This window comes from Mirounga angustirostris, unplaced genomic scaffold (genome assembly GCF_029215605.1).
Source record: "Mirounga angustirostris isolate CCGP_5_RB_7025 unplaced genomic scaffold, mMirAng1.0.hap1 SCAF_13, whole genome shotgun sequence".
Taxonomy (NCBI): domain Eukaryota; kingdom Metazoa; phylum Chordata; class Mammalia; order Carnivora; family Phocidae; genus Mirounga; species Mirounga angustirostris.
The window spans coordinates 104,701,123-104,716,483 of NW_026991721.1; the positions used below are offsets into that span (position 1 = coordinate 104,701,123).

A 15,361-nucleotide genomic window follows, 5' to 3' on the forward strand; every position below is an offset into this window, starting at 1 on the left:
AGCGAGAGAGTCCCAGTCCCTGCCCCGGGGCTCTTCCTGGTTCTTCTCCCTGCTCTGCTTCCCACACACACCAATCTGGGTTCTTCTCCCTGCTCGCTTCGCGCACCAAAAGTGCCAAGTATGCAGAAGTAGAAGTGTATAAATTGCCCCCTTTGTGCAAAAATGAAATGAAATGAAAACATAAAATTTGATACTTGGAAAAATTACAAAAACGTTAAATGGACAATTTTCTAGTAATACAGTAAGTTGCCAGATTGACTTAAGAATAAACAGAAAACCTATTAAGTGGGACCTATAACTACGAAAAATCATGAAATGAGTAGTCAAAAATTTCCTCCAATACTCTCAAAAAGGTCACCAGGCCCACCTAGTTTAGGAACCGGTAGATTCTAAATCTTAAAAAGAAAAAAGATAATGCCTACTTTACACAAACTGTTTCAGAGAAGAAAGAAAGAGGGAAACCTACCTATCACGCTAGCATAATCTAGATGCTAAATCTAAAAGGTTTAATTATAGAACTTGGACTGTACCCCCAACTCATAGCAGCTGTTTTATCTGGGGGGGGGGGAGGTGAGAAGGAGCATAGCGTTGATGGTTCAATGGGACCTCAGCTTTATCAATTATATTTTCATTTCCCTTATTTAAAAAAGACATGAAGCAATATGACAAAGATATTAAGAATTGTTAATTTTGTGTGGTAGGCACATTTGAATTATTTTTTACATTGCTCAATTTTAAAATTTCTTCTAAAAAATCTACAACAAATTATGTTGTTGCTCAGCTTCAATAGAGAGAAAATCATCCCTTTAAAGCATATTATGTACCAACCTCAAAAACAGCTCTCAGACCTGGTCAGTGGTAAGAAGCCTAGAATGTACTATTTTTAGATCAAGAAATCCCAAGTAGTTCAAATTACTCCACGTCCTGTGAACATCATCATCTTTTCTCACGTAAATTGTTGAAAGGTTAGAGAGTTGTATTTATTTACTTATTTTTTATTATTTTATTTTTTAAAAAAGATTTATTTATTTATTTTGGAGAGAGAGGGTGTGTGAGAGAGGGAGGAGGGGCAGAGGGAGAGGGAGAGAGTCTTAAGGAGACAACATGCTGAGCAGGAGCCCCACACGGGACTTGATCTCACGACCCTGAGAGCACGACCTCGGCACGAGCCGAAGCCAAGAGTCCCACGCTTAACCAACTGTACCACCCAGGCGCCCGAGAGGTTTATTTTTACAACATTCATTGGCCCATGACTCTCCAGAGTTGAACAGTTATTAACCAATCAATCATTTTTGCATTCATGCATAATTTTGTTCCACAAACTTCTATGGGGTGGCCCGTTATGTTCCTTGTACTACCTGACTCGGCACTGCATCTGCAGGGTGAGAGATCTGATCCCTGTTCTTACTTACGTCGGGGAGATGGACAAGCAGGTCCACGGTGACAATAGAGTGGAGTTAGTAGTGTGCTTGGCTACGGGGATCCCAGCCTTAAAGACCAGGGGATGTGATGTTTGATTTGATTCTGGTAGCATTGTTCATCAAGATTTTGAACTTCATCCCGGAGTTGCAGGAAACCACCGACACACAAAATAGTATACTTTCTCTCTGGAGCGAAGAGAAGCCAATTTCTGCTCTGACCTCCACGGGCGGATATTTGGCGGGAAGCTCAGTGTGCTACATGGTCTGTGCCAGGCTGCTGATGTGGTGGGGCCTGAGCGGGAGCCTGAGGCCTGTGTTGAGGGCCGCATTCCAGCTTCTGTCAGTGCGTATCATGCCTACTGATAGAGCAGACCCCAGAGAGGTTGGTTTGCTCTGGGAACTTAGCCGCCTACCGAGAGACAATCCATACCAAGAAAAGGAAAGTTTAGTATCAAATGTTAGTGGTGGAAGGGAAGGGGTGAACCTGAGAGCAGACGATGCCTATGACTTCTACATAGTCCCTGGCTGCGAACTCATGTCTGGGAAGACACGGGGGCAAGAGCAGGGAAGTCTTCCTTCAGCATTCCTCGACAGGGTTATACACACGGAAGGCACACTGCCTCCCTGCCCCTCCTCATCTTGCTCCAGAAGTGAGCGTAACTCGGGGCCCACGATGGTCAGAATCTGTGGTACCCAGCAGAGGAGGCTGCAGAGGAGACGTGTCTTGTAGGCCCAAGACAAGGCAAGCCACGGCGGTGCTTGGGAGATGCCGTGGTCCAGAGCGGAAGTGGCAGGGATGTCTCTGCTTGCGTTGGCACTCGGTGGCCACGATTGACAGGTAAGGGCCTGGCGAGTGCTGTAGCATCTTGCAAAAGAAGGGGGCAGAACAAGAGAAGACGAAGAAGAAGTTAGCTGGCTGGATTTTTGTTAGTGCCAAAGGGGTACCCCCATGAGGACACAGATATAATTGGCCTGAGGTGTGGGGGTCCCCTTTCCTCTTGCACATTGGCACATGAGGGCAAGAACCAGCAAAATGCAAGCTAAAGAGGAGGCCTGAACCACTTCTCCCAGATAAGCTGCCCAAATTCTCAGAATATAAGCCCCTGGCAACTTCACATCACTTACTGTAAAAGTGTAAAAGGTTAGGTTACTCCCCAGGCTCTAGAACAAGTGCCCAATTGCTCTCAGAGAGAGTACATCCCTCATCCAAAAGGAAACCTAGCCTGTAGCTTGCACCCAGCTAATCTTCCACATTACTGCAACGAGGCGCTTCGGTTTTATCATTGCCTTCACAGAGAGCGGAGTTAGATTTTCATGATTCTTCACGACTCTGTTCCCTGGGCTTTCATAGCCACAGCTAAAGCCAAATGAACTTGTTCAGAGAGAACAAGCGATTTTGCCTGATCCTTATTATTCATTTTGAAATTGCAACTGTGCTATTCTGACTGACAGATTCTCAAAAGAGATTCAGTGAAATCCTCGATCAAGTTCACCAGGGAACAGAAGGTTTCAAGTAGGCGTGTCTGGCTAGTCTCCCTGAACGGCTCGGTAACGGCACGTCGAAAGACTGCTGAATTCTTATTTCCCATCTGAAAAACAACAAAGCCAGTCTGAAATCTGGGAGTGTTTGGAGGGCAGATGGTATTAGCCTAGTAGTAAACACATTTTTGGCTGCTGCTTTTTTCTCCCTGGTTGCTATGTTTAACGTGCTGAAAGAAAGCTGTTTGCTTGCAGAATCTTATTATAGAGCAGAAATACACTTGTTCCAGAGAAGAGGAATTTAATTGGCTCCGAGTCAAATGATGTTAACGTGTCATCTCACCAACCCAGGACTCGAAATGGGTTATTATAAAAAGGACCGACACATATTTTTTTCTGGCTCTCGTTCCCACCTGTTACGCAAAACTGCATGTCCCTGTCATGTTCCTCCTGATTATTTCCAGCACCTTGAGGAGGTGGTTCTTCACACGGACCCATGCACAAGTGCGGCTGGCCACCACGCAGTGCTTGCCATTTTCTTGCTCTTTAGCGTAAGCTGCTCTCTACTGTTATTGGCCAACGAGGCCTGCACAGCTGAATACGAACTGCAAGTTGGTCTTGATCGGTACTGCTGCTTCTGCCGGGCTCCGTGACACTTCACCAGAAGGAGGTGACGGTGCTGGTTCCCCGGACGCGCTGAGGTCCAAGAGATGGTACCGGTAGAGGCAGAATCTCTCTCTCCCGCTCAGTGCTACATGCTGCTCAGAGTTTTTATCCCTAGCTCTCTCTCCTCTAGGACCCAGACTCCAAGCAACAGTGAAGCAGGATGCGTAGCGTGTGGGGACAGGGGCCACGAGCTGGTGCCTCTCGCCGACCGTCATCGAGGTGGATCCCAGCTGAAATCATAATCACATCCGCACAGAAGCCATGAGCCCCTCGGGCTGCTCCTGGTCAATGAGCATGGGAGGAATGCGAAGGTCATCTCCTCCCTGGGAGACGCGGCATGTCTCTGACATGCCACTGTGACTTGAGGCTTCCAAATAGCCCGGTCAAACTTTCCTTAGAACCGAATTGCAGTCTGAGATGCTTCTACCCAACCTCCGTTCCTTTTCCCCGCTGTCTCTTTCTCTTGCTGTTCGATGGCTCTCTCAGTTCCTCTCTCCCTCCATGTTTTCTCTCTGAGGCATTTCCCCTAATATATTTTCCTTTTGCATATTTCGTCCCACCTTGGCATCTATTTCTCAGGGGGCCTGGCTAACCAGTTGTGTTATGTGCAGTGGAATGACTATTCTCCCTGTTGCTGAACAACATGTATCTTTTTGATCACTTCCCTTTAAAGGAGTTTTCTCTCCCAGGTGGTATCTAGATCCTTTTATGGGTCTATTTGATGTCGACCTCAGCTTACCCCATTCATGTTTGCAGGGCACGCTCAGACATGTCTGGATCTCAGTAGGAGATGTGATATGATGGAGGTGCAGACTGAGCCCCTTGCTATACATTCTAGATCATCTGATATGATGGAGGTGCAGACTGAGCCCCTTGCTATACATTCTAGATCATCTGTTATGATACTTCGTTGGTTTGATGCATGGCTAGAGAACAAAAGAAATACAAGAGACTATCCCTGCCTTTGAAATTAAAATCCAGTTAGTGAGACAAAAATCACACATATGCCATAAATAATTGAGAATGCAGATAGTAATCATTACTTTTTTCAAGGACCTAGAGAGAGCTTCAAGAAATAGGGTTTCCTCTTTCTCTGGGCTTGTACTTCTGTGTTTGGGATAATGAAAAAGCACAAGCAGAAAGCAGTTTCTTTCCTCTGAGCAGCTCCATGAGCAGCTGGATGTGAAGATGTGAAGATGAGAAAGGCATCGTCCTCATGATCATATTCATTACCGTGATGTGCTAAGAGCTTATCACCTTTCATCAGGCCCTGCTGATTTCTTCCATCATGTCATAGACTTGACCCAGAAATCATGGACTGACTTGAGGTGCTCACTTTTTGCAAAGTAAAACGGTGGATGAAAACGGGGAATAATCAAGCACAAGAGCTCAGCATTGATTCTCAAAGGGTATACTATACTGAAGAATGTGTGGTGGTGGTGAAGGGGCAGGGGAGGGTACATTAATGCCAAGTAGATCATCAGGATCAATGTCAATGTGAACATTATTTACTTGACATTTTTAAAAGATTTTATTTCTTTATTTGGCAAAGAGAGCACAAGAGAACACAGTGGGAGCAGCAAAGGGAGAGGGAGAAGCAGGCTCCCCACCTGAGCAGGGAGCCCGATGCGGGACTCGATCCCAAGACCCTGAGATCATGACCTGAGCTGAAGGCAGACGCTTAACTGACTGAGCCACCCAGGAGCCCCTTTACTTGACATTTTGGGCCCTTGGCTGAATTCTATATTCATAGGCATAGAAATAACGTCAAAGGTTTTTTAGTATGTCTTCTTGTTGATGGGCAGAACAGCGCCTTGAAAGAAAGTTGATAGGGAATGAATGCTGTTAAGTCCTGGGAACTGCTCACAGAAAGGAAAATGTCAGCAGACCTTAAGAAAGGTTAATTGAAAAGGATGCCTTTGCTTTGGCACTGAGTTTTGAAATCTTGTTATTCTCAATTTCTTAAATGAGAGACCATAATGTTTATTTATTTATTTATTTTTTTGAGACCTGCAAATCCTCAGGGCTAAACTATCCCGTAGGCCTTTGAATAGTTGTCACGTGACTTTGGGTGGCTTTCATATTTTTCTGGAGAGGGTTAGGTCAAACTGATAACAAGCTAAATTCTCAGTGTAATCCCACTGTCTCAGGACATCAGTGGATAAGCCACTACTATGCAGAAGCTTCTGAGGCTTTATCTGCGAATTTGTCAATGTACTGGGCAGAGTAGTCCCTGGTATAAAGTGGACCAACTTAAATGGGACAACCGAGTAGACAAATTGAACTGAATAATTAATAAGCAATAGGATTTTCCCTCCCAGTTACATTGAAATTGACCAATTCAAACAAATTGACAATGTTTGGGAATATGTTGACATTTCCCCATTGTATTTAATGTTTTAAATATTGTACAGCTAATCCTGTTTTGAACATGTACAAAATAAATGCTCGTCCCCTACACACAATACCAAACCCACGGCATAATATGAATTTGATTCTACGTGAATCAAAAAAGATAGAGGTTTTCCACATATCAGATTCCTTTACCAAAAATATCTTGGGAATTTGAGACTGTGTGCAGCCTGAAGGAAGGATTTTTTTCCCCCATTGGGTGGTGAGATTAATAGCTAGTAGAAATTTTCTGTATGATTTAATATTTTCAAATGTTCTGTAATACATATGTAACTTTTTGATTGCCCCCAGCATAGTTTTGAGTGGTTAAAAAAAGGTACGGGTGTGGCTTGGTGACCAGGAAAACACTCCCAGCTTTTGAAATGATCTGGCAAGAGCTCAGAGGCAAAAGACAGAAATCTGACTACATTTGAAGGGGTTTGCCAGATGGCAACATGTCAGTGCCAGTGTTCGATTGAGCTATAATTATTATGTACTATCTGTCACTTCACCCAGCTATCTTTTTACAAGGCGTATGGTGACAGAATGTTGTCTTAACATTATCTATCACTGGGTTTATGTTGAAAATGAAGAAAAGGATGGAAAGTCTTTTATTTTATTTTATTTTATTTTTTAAAAGATTTTATTTATTTATTTGAGACAGAGAGAATGAGAGAGAGAGAGCACATGAGAGGGGGGAGGGTCAGAGGGAGAAGCAGGCTCCCTGCCGAGCAGGGAGCCCGATGCGGGACTCGATCCCGGGACTCCAGGATCATGACCTGAGCCAAAGGCAGTCGCTTAACCAACTGAGCCACCCAGGCGCCCCTGGAAGGTCTTTTAGTAATGTCTCTGGAGTATAAGGCACAGTGGGGAGAGGTTTGACAATGAACACAACTATATGGAGAATTTTGCTTGCTTATGCCTTCTGGGAATGCATTATTTGGGAATGCATTATTTTGATTGGCCCTACTTGAGAATTCAGAGGGGGATTTGCTCTATCATCTGTAAGGAAGGGATTTGCTGAGCAAACACAGTTGCTGGGGTCCTGTGGAAAGTGCTTTGCTGATGTGCTTTCAAGTCCCATTAAGTAGTTCAGGGGCTCCATTTACCTCCAGACATCTAGAATGTTGCTTGTAAACTCATCTTAACAGCTTAGTTTTAGTTAGTGCTTATAATGGAGAGTTACACACTTCTACTTCTTGCAGAGAGGTTCCATAACTCACGATTGCACTACTGTCAATCGCTTCTGTTTTTACCCCTGAGGTCTCTCCAAAGGACTGAGTTTTGCTCTCCAAGTTTGCTGCGGGATTAGTTTACTGACAGAGACAAAACCATGCCTTCCACAGCTGTCTCAGATGAAACTGTATATTAATGTGTAAACTTCCAAAATACGACTTAGCTGGAATGTTATGGAGAGCAGGTGACTGAGGAGATAGCTTTCACTGCTTGGATGAAGGTCAGTTCTGAAGGAGCTGGAGATGTCTGTTGAATTCTGGTGCCCGTGTGATTTGGAGTGTGCGTGTGCAAGGCAGAGAACTCTTCATATTTCAGATAGTTAAGGATATGGATGGTAAAACAAGGTCATATTTTTTTTTAAGTTTTTTTTTTTTTTTAAAGATTTTATTTATTGGGCAATCCCTCCACATCCCCTCCCTCTTCAGGAGCTCTGTACTATCACTTTGCTATTGCTCAATAAACCTTGCTTTGCTGCCCCCCCCCAAAAGATTTTATTTATTTATTTGACAGAGAGAAACACAGCGAGAGAGGGAACACAGCAGGGGGAGTGGGAGAGGGAGAAGCAGGCTTCCCGCCGAGCAGGGAGCCCAATGCGGGGCTCGATCCCAGGACCCTGGGATCATGACCTGAGCCAAAGGCAGACGCTTAACAACTGAGCCACCCAGGTATCCCAACAGAGTCATATTTTTTACACCCTTGTGTGATGAGTAGGGGGGAGTGGCCAGTTTCAGCATTGATCTGATATTAGTCTATCGCTCTGGGTTTATGATGTTTGAAATACATGTTAGAGCTATTCGTGAAGATGTAAAAGATAAATTTAAAATCCACATCAATTGTGCCTAAAGTCAACGGGAAGGGAAGACGTTAAGTCTGTGTGGTGTTAGTACAAATAGGCAGCCAGAGGACTAGAGTCTTAGTCAACAGACTTCTATCTTCCCCCTAAACACAAATAGCTTCAAACCTTTGGAGGTTGTTCCTTTGAGATGTTTCATCAGTGACATCACAGTGACTGCCACCTCCCTCAGACTACTTTAGGCCCTGCCCAGAGTCCAGGAGTTCAGAGAGCCTGGGAGACAAGCAGGAGTGGGAGCCCGAGGTGGAGAGAGAGAGAAGAAGCCTACTGCAGCCAGGTGTGTCCTTGACCCTCTTCAGGTGACAGAGGGATTTTTATACTTAGCAGAGAGAGAGTATGTGTGTCTGTGTGTTACAAGTTGCAAATGAGAAACACAGAGGCATATTTACATTTCTTAATGAAATAGGCAATACCTATTGTATCCGGTATTTTTTAAAGATGTAAAGAGTATTATTTATTCTTATTTGCCTTTTTTCTTTCATCTCGTGGTATGCATTTCTCCCTTCCTAATTCGCAAAGCCTCCATTCGAAGAAGGTCAATGTCAATGTATTCAGAGCTTTTCTGGTTTTTATTTCACCCATCTGGCAATCACTTTGGATCATATGGTGTGATCTTGACTCTGGGGAAGATTTACAATGAGGCCAGAATTGTCTTCGTGGGGTAGCAGCAGACGAATGGAAGTTTGCTGATCTGAATATCTGCCTAACTTTGATATAAATGTGTGTGATAGTAAAGTCCACTTCTTACTGTTAGCGTGTGCATTGATTCAACTGGATTCATTAGAAATTCTCAGCTTAACTCCTTGTATTTTACTTATTTAAAAATATATAAAACAACAAATATTCAAGTTTGCCATCAAAGTGTGAGAAATAGTAAGAGGTAGGAAGTAAAGAAGTATATGAGGTAGGCTGTCAATTCAGAGACTACTGGAAAAAAATGTAAAGAATCATAAAACATGGTTTGGACAATAATTATAAAGCAACACCTGTATACTATCACCCAGGTCAAGAAAGAGATCATTGTTGGCACCCCAGAAGTCCATTCTTGATCATCTCTCCCTTCTGCCCCACCATCGGTGATCACCATCTTGATTGCTGAGATAATCTCGTTTATTCTCTTCTTTATAATTTTACCACCTCTGTCAACATTCCTAAACAACATGACTAAGTTCCCTGTTTTGGGTTTTGTATAAATGGAATCACATTCTCTGTGTCTTTTGTAAATTCTTCTTTGGCCTGACAGTTCTATTTGTGAGATCCATCCGTCTTGTGTGTTGCTATCATTCATATATTTGCTTTGCTCTGTAGCACTCAAATGTATGAATGTGCCAAAACTCATCATCCATCCCACTGTTGATGAACATCTGAGTTGTTTCCAGCTTGGGGATATTATGAAAATGTGGCTGTGAACATTCTTGTATATGGATCCTAGTGCACACGTGCTTGCGTTTCTAGAGCAGACATGAAATAGCTGGGTAATAGAGAGTTAGCATTATCAGCCTCAGTAAAAAATGTCAAATGGTTTTCCCAAAGTGTTGAAATTTTACACACACTTTGTTTTGTCAGGGCAGTTAATTGCAGTAATAACTCATCCTTGTAATCACTCCTATGTAGTAACCACAATTCTAACAACCAGTTCAGTTCCAGTCTGCCAATTCTAGTTCTGCCTCTAACTTGTTACGTGCCATTATGCAAACAACGTACCTTCTCTCTCAGTTTCTCAGCTACAGTCATGGGAAAGAGAAAAATCGTGGTAATATTTGCCGGAGTTGTGAAGGTCACAGAGTTGTGAAGGTCACACAGAGCTGTGGACAGCTTTCAATAACATTTTCTGAGTATGTTCTCGTTGGCCACTCTCCATGGATCCCTTTATTTAAGAGCTTAATCTAATAAGCAGATTTGGTGGGATAGTGATTTTGCCCTCCCTGAATTGGGTTGTTTTGATCATTATAGAGTCTCTCTCTTTTTGCATATCTCTGTATTTCTTCAAAATGCACCCAAATAAATTAGTGTTTGGACGAGGACTAGATTTTATTGAGAGAGAAGAATCTGCCTATGATTCTCATTCCTTTGCCTCCAGGCTCCTGGCCTGGATTCGTCACCTTCCCGTTCCTCTCTGCTCTTGTATACCTTCTAACACATTCTCTCTACCTCCTTTATCCATTTATTATCTTCTGTTTACTTTATCCTTCAAAAGCAAATCTTTGTAAAGCGTTCCATTGGAATTCACTGTATCCTGAATGTGGAGGGCCAAACGATGGATAACAATTAAAAGGGAAATGATACAAAAATCAGTCATTATCAGCCATTTTTTAAAGCAAGATTCAATAAGCTACTGCTTGACGCCATCTCATTTGAACCTATGTGTTAGTTACACCAACCGTTCCATAATATGAAGAATGATTATTTAGTTGGTGTGTACAACTAATGATTTCATCCATTAATAATATAATAAACATGGTAATTACAATTAATAATTCAGTCCGATTAGATGCTTAAAAATGCCCTTCAGGCCAAAAGCATGCTAACAACCCTTCCTACCCCCTGAACTCCCACCCTTAACAAATAAACAAAACACTCCTTCCCCCTAAACTTTTTCACTTTATAGTATCTAAAATTTTAGTATCTAAATAAATATCTAAAATGTTATCTTTAATCTTTAATTTCATTCAGTTTGCATACACAAAGTACCAATTATGCCACATCACTGAAGGTAGTAATCTCATTAATTGCATTGCATATGTTCTCAAAGTACGATTTCCTGCATGTACTGTCTGTACACACTCTAAAGATACCATCCCTGCTCTTTGAAGTGTTTACAGCATAGGCACATCCTGCACTTGACTAAAAATAGCTTGCAGAAGCCCTTTTGAAATAGAAGTACCCATGAGGTTAACACTTGCGCTGTTGACCGAGTGCCTGTTATGCGAGGGACTTTCGGTTGACCCCAGTGGGCTCTGTGCCCAATGCAGGGCTTATAAGAGGCCGAGCAGCTGCTGCAAGAACTTCATGCCTTCACAGGTTTAGATAGAGACCTATGGCAGCCCGACACCTGAGAAATTACGGGGTCCTACTTCTACACGCAATTCCAGGCAAGAACGAATACTAAACCATACCACTTTTTGGTCTTACTTTGTTTCGGTGACCTTGCTTGTTGGTCCCCTATGTTAGCAAGGCAAGCACACACATCCTTGGAGAGAGAAAATACAATATTTTGTGTTTTATCCAATGCATCTATATATTCATCACAGAAAAACAATCAGGACTTTGTTGGTCTTTTTGACATTAGGCAGAAAACCCAGGTTCTTCTTATTAGTTAGGGTTCTTCAGAGAAACAGAACCAATAGGGTTTATGTGTGTGTGTGACCTACATCTGTAGTTAATATCAAGACAGATGTAGGTAGATACATGGATAGAGTTGGCTTAGGTGATTTTGGAGGCTGACAAGTCCAAAATCTACAGGGGAGGTCAGCTGGCTGGAGACCCAGGAAGAGCTGCGGCTCTAGTCCAAAGATAGTCTGGAGGCTAGAAATTTAAGATGAAGGAGTTGACAGGGTTGATTCCTTCTGCGGCTTCTCTCCTTGGCTGGTAGATGACTGCCTTCACCTGCCTTCACACGGACTTCCTTCCGTACATGTCTGTGTCCTCGTCTGCTTTTCTTATAAAAACACCAGTCATAGTGGATTAGGGTGCATCCTATAATGGCCTCATTTAAACTTAATTACCTCTTGAAAGACCCTATCTCCAAATACAGTCATATACTGAGACACTGGGGGTTAGGATTTCAACATATAAATTTTGTTGGGGCCACGGTTCAGCCCATAACACTCTCCTCTTCCACATTGAGGACAGCATGCTCACGAATCTCCCCATGTTTTCTTTGCTACTTTCCGTTAGGTGAGGACAAGCAGGAGGTCGTTGGTGTACCCTCCGAAGTCCGCTGTCAGTTCTCACCGAGCCAACTCGGAGGATGGGGATATCCACCCGGGAGCTGTTTCTCAACTTCACTATTGTCCTGATCACCGTGATTCTTATGTGGCTCCTTGTGAGGTCCTATCAGTACTGAGAAGCCATGTTACACTCCTGGGACTGACTGCAACCCTCTGGAGCTCCCTGCTGTATGTCCTGAGCGCCCACTGCTGTCATGGGATGCCTTTCTCAGCACCCCAAGGCATTCTGACCCAAATGCACACTATCTGAGGTGCCTCCAGCGTTAGGATCGATCGTGTGTCCTCTAAAGATGCTGCTCACACGGGCTGCCAAGTATTTGCCAGTGAGCATTAGATTTATTCCTCAACTCTTACGGCAAATGTGTTAGACAAGCCACAAGGTTAAAATTAAATGATTCATGATGATGTAGAATTGTAACAAGCCCCTGGTCTGTCTTCCCACACATCCCATCTCCTTACACCGTCTGCAACCAAACTCTCCATCAACTCACCAGAAGAAAGAAATGTTAGAGGAAGTCATTGTCAACCCCTATAGCTCTCATGTGAATAAAGTGAAGTCAACCACAAAATGACTTCTGGGATTTATTTCGCCTTCTATTTGCGATGCTACATTTGACCCTTGGCTGGGATTGAAGTGACATGTTACAGTATTTCTAGCATTTGAGATAAGCCAAGAGGCTGAGGATTTGAAACCAAATCAATTAAGATTTGCCACATTTCAAATAATTCTGTTGATTCAGTGTTCCTCAAACTTACCCTCTAAACTGGTTCCGAGGGCCGAGGGAAAATAAATTCCACTAGGAGGTCTGGGGCAGAGCCTGAAGTGTCCCCTTAAAGCACAAAATTTCTTTGAAATCTTGTGTTTTATCTTTTTTTTAAATTGCTGTATATCCTTTTTATTTTTTATTAACATATAATGTATTATTTGTTTCAGGGGTACAGGTCTTGCGTTTTATCTTTAAAATTCACAAGAAATGTGGGATGCCTGGATGGCTCAGTCAGTTAAGCATCTGCCTTTGGCTCAGGTCATGATCCCAGGGTCCTGGGATTGAGTCCCGTGTCGGGCTCCTTGCTCAGCGGGGATCCTGCTTCTCCCTCTCCTGCTCCCCCTGCTTGTGCTCTCTCTGTCAAATAAAATATTTAAAAATAATAATAATAAAAATAAAATGTAGGATCTCAGGCCCCACTCCAGACTGAATTAGAATCAGAACAAATCAGAATCCTCACTTCCAGTGATCCATAATCACATCAAAGTTTGAGAAATACTAGTGGGGATCAGGGATTGCCAACTCTGGCTGCACAGTAGAATCATCTAGAGGAACTTGGGAAAATGCAGATGCTTGGGCTCTACCCACTGAGGCTTTTACTTAATTGGTCTGAAGAGGATTCTGGGATCATGACCTGAGCCGAAGGCAGACGCTTAACAACTGAGCCACCCAGGCGCCCCTTCCCAGGAGTTTCTAATCTAATTGGTCTGGGGTGAACCCAGGCATTATTCTTTTTCAGAAGGATTCCAGTTGATTCTTCTGTGCAACCAATTAAGAACCCGGATGTGATTAAGGGGAAAAAAATTTTTTTTTTTCTTTAAGGTGTTCCCAGCAAAAGTTAGGAAATTGCAGTGTCCTGTTCCTAATTTCATTTTATTTTTTAAAGATTTATTTATTTATTTCGGGGGGGCAGGGGCAGAGGGAAAGGGAGAGGGAAAGAAGCAGACTCCCCCCACCACATCCGTGCTTGGAGCCTGACGAGCCTGACTCGGGGCTCTAACTTAGGACCCTGAGATCATGACGAGAGCCGAAATCAAGAGTTGGATGCTCAAGACTGAGCCAGCCAGGCGCCCCTCCTGTTCCTATTTTAGAGTCAGACTACACCTGCGGATTTGCAGTCTTTAATGATTTAGTGTGCAGTGCACCTCCTCCTAGACACGTGGCTCTGGGGCCCTTGGTAGAGGGTTTTAGTTTCTCCCTTACCCTAAGAAGACCTCAGAGAATCTACGGCTGTTTGTGTCTGTGTTTGAGAAGGTGGTAGAGAGGGAAGTGGACACAATGAGTGACATAGTCCCTTCACCCAAGTCACTAGTGGTGCCAACGTTTACAGCAGCAGCCGTTTACTGAGTCTGCTGTACGTGAAGCCCCACACCAGGCACTTTCCACATATTATGCCATTTAGTAGATGTGGAGTAGATGTGGGAGCTGAGGATCACAGACCTCACTGACCAGATGTAAGTGGTGAAGCTAGGGTGACGAAAATAGCGTGTTCCCCTCTGTCGGGACTGCAAACAAGTCATGCTTTATTATAGCTCTCCAAACCCTTTGATTATAAGTTTGTACCCTCATATTCTTTAGCATTCTAAAACATCAGGCTAATGAGATAAAGGTAACAGGTGTAATTCTCTATGTAATTTCTCTGCTTGTCACTCCTCACCTGCTTTTTTCCTGCCTTTCTCTTCCTAACTTGCTGTGATTGGATCTACTGATAGGACCCACTTGCAGACCACATTAGGGATCACCTTTGCAGGGGTAGGACATCCATTAGCAAATGTGTCTAATTTCCTCTACGTTCAGGAGTCCTAGTCAGTATGGCTAAATTCTTGTTTGACTTGTAAGTATCCCCCCCCCCCTTTTTTTTAAAGATTTTATTTATTTGAGAGAGAGTAAGCAAGAGAGCACAAGTGGGGGGGAAGGCAGAGGGAGAGGGAGAGTCAGACTCTCTGCTGAGCAGGGAGCCCAATGCCAGGCTCGATCTCAGGACCCTGGGATCATGACCTGAGCCGAAGGCAGACGTTTAACTGACTGAGCCACCCATGCGCCCTGTAAGTCTCCCTTCACGTATAACCTTCTCTGAGTCCTCAGGTATCTGAATCATCACAGTACCCTCAGTGTTGGCCCCACCCACTCAAACAAAATGCTAGTTCTTTGCAACCAGAATGCTGAATCCTACTTGTTAGCTAAAGTTCCAGCTCATGGGCTTGATCTATCGTGCTAGCTTCTTTCTCTTTAGTTCATTCATCTGACAAGTACCTATGTGGAACTATGATGTGTTGGGCATTATACTAGCCACTGGGGATAAAATGGCAAATAAGACAGGCAAGCCCCCTTCTCAAGGAGCACATCATTTAGTGGGGGAGACAGATACATGACTGGGTGGTTATAATGGTATAAATTCTTCAATGAGAGAAGGACAGGCTGGGTGTTGTTGGAAGAGATTCCAGGCAGACGGAACAGCAAGAATAGAAATCCAAAGGTCAGACAGCATGGCAATTCCAGGAAATTGAAAGTATCAGCACAGCTGAAGCATAAAGTACCACTCCAGCCACATGAGGGCAGGTCTCAAGGTTCTGACTGCATCTGACTTCCAAGTTGGAC

At 43.5% G+C, this 15,361-nt stretch overlaps 1 protein-coding gene across 1 annotated transcript; it reads left to right on the forward strand.

Moving 5' to 3' along the window:
- The first annotated feature begins 8,207 nt into the window (after nucleotides 1-8,207).
- Nucleotides 8,208-12,565, forward strand: SLN (sarcolipin). The gene is made up of 2 exons (XM_045895124.3): nucleotides 8,208-8,323; nucleotides 11,944-12,565. The coding sequence occupies exon 2, from the start codon at nucleotides 12,017-12,019 to the stop codon at nucleotides 12,110-12,112; it is 96 nt and encodes a 31-aa protein (XP_045751080.1). The 5' UTR covers nucleotides 8,208-8,323; nucleotides 11,944-12,016; the 3' UTR covers nucleotides 12,113-12,565.
- The last annotated feature ends 2,796 nt before the right edge of the window (nucleotides 12,566-15,361 follow it).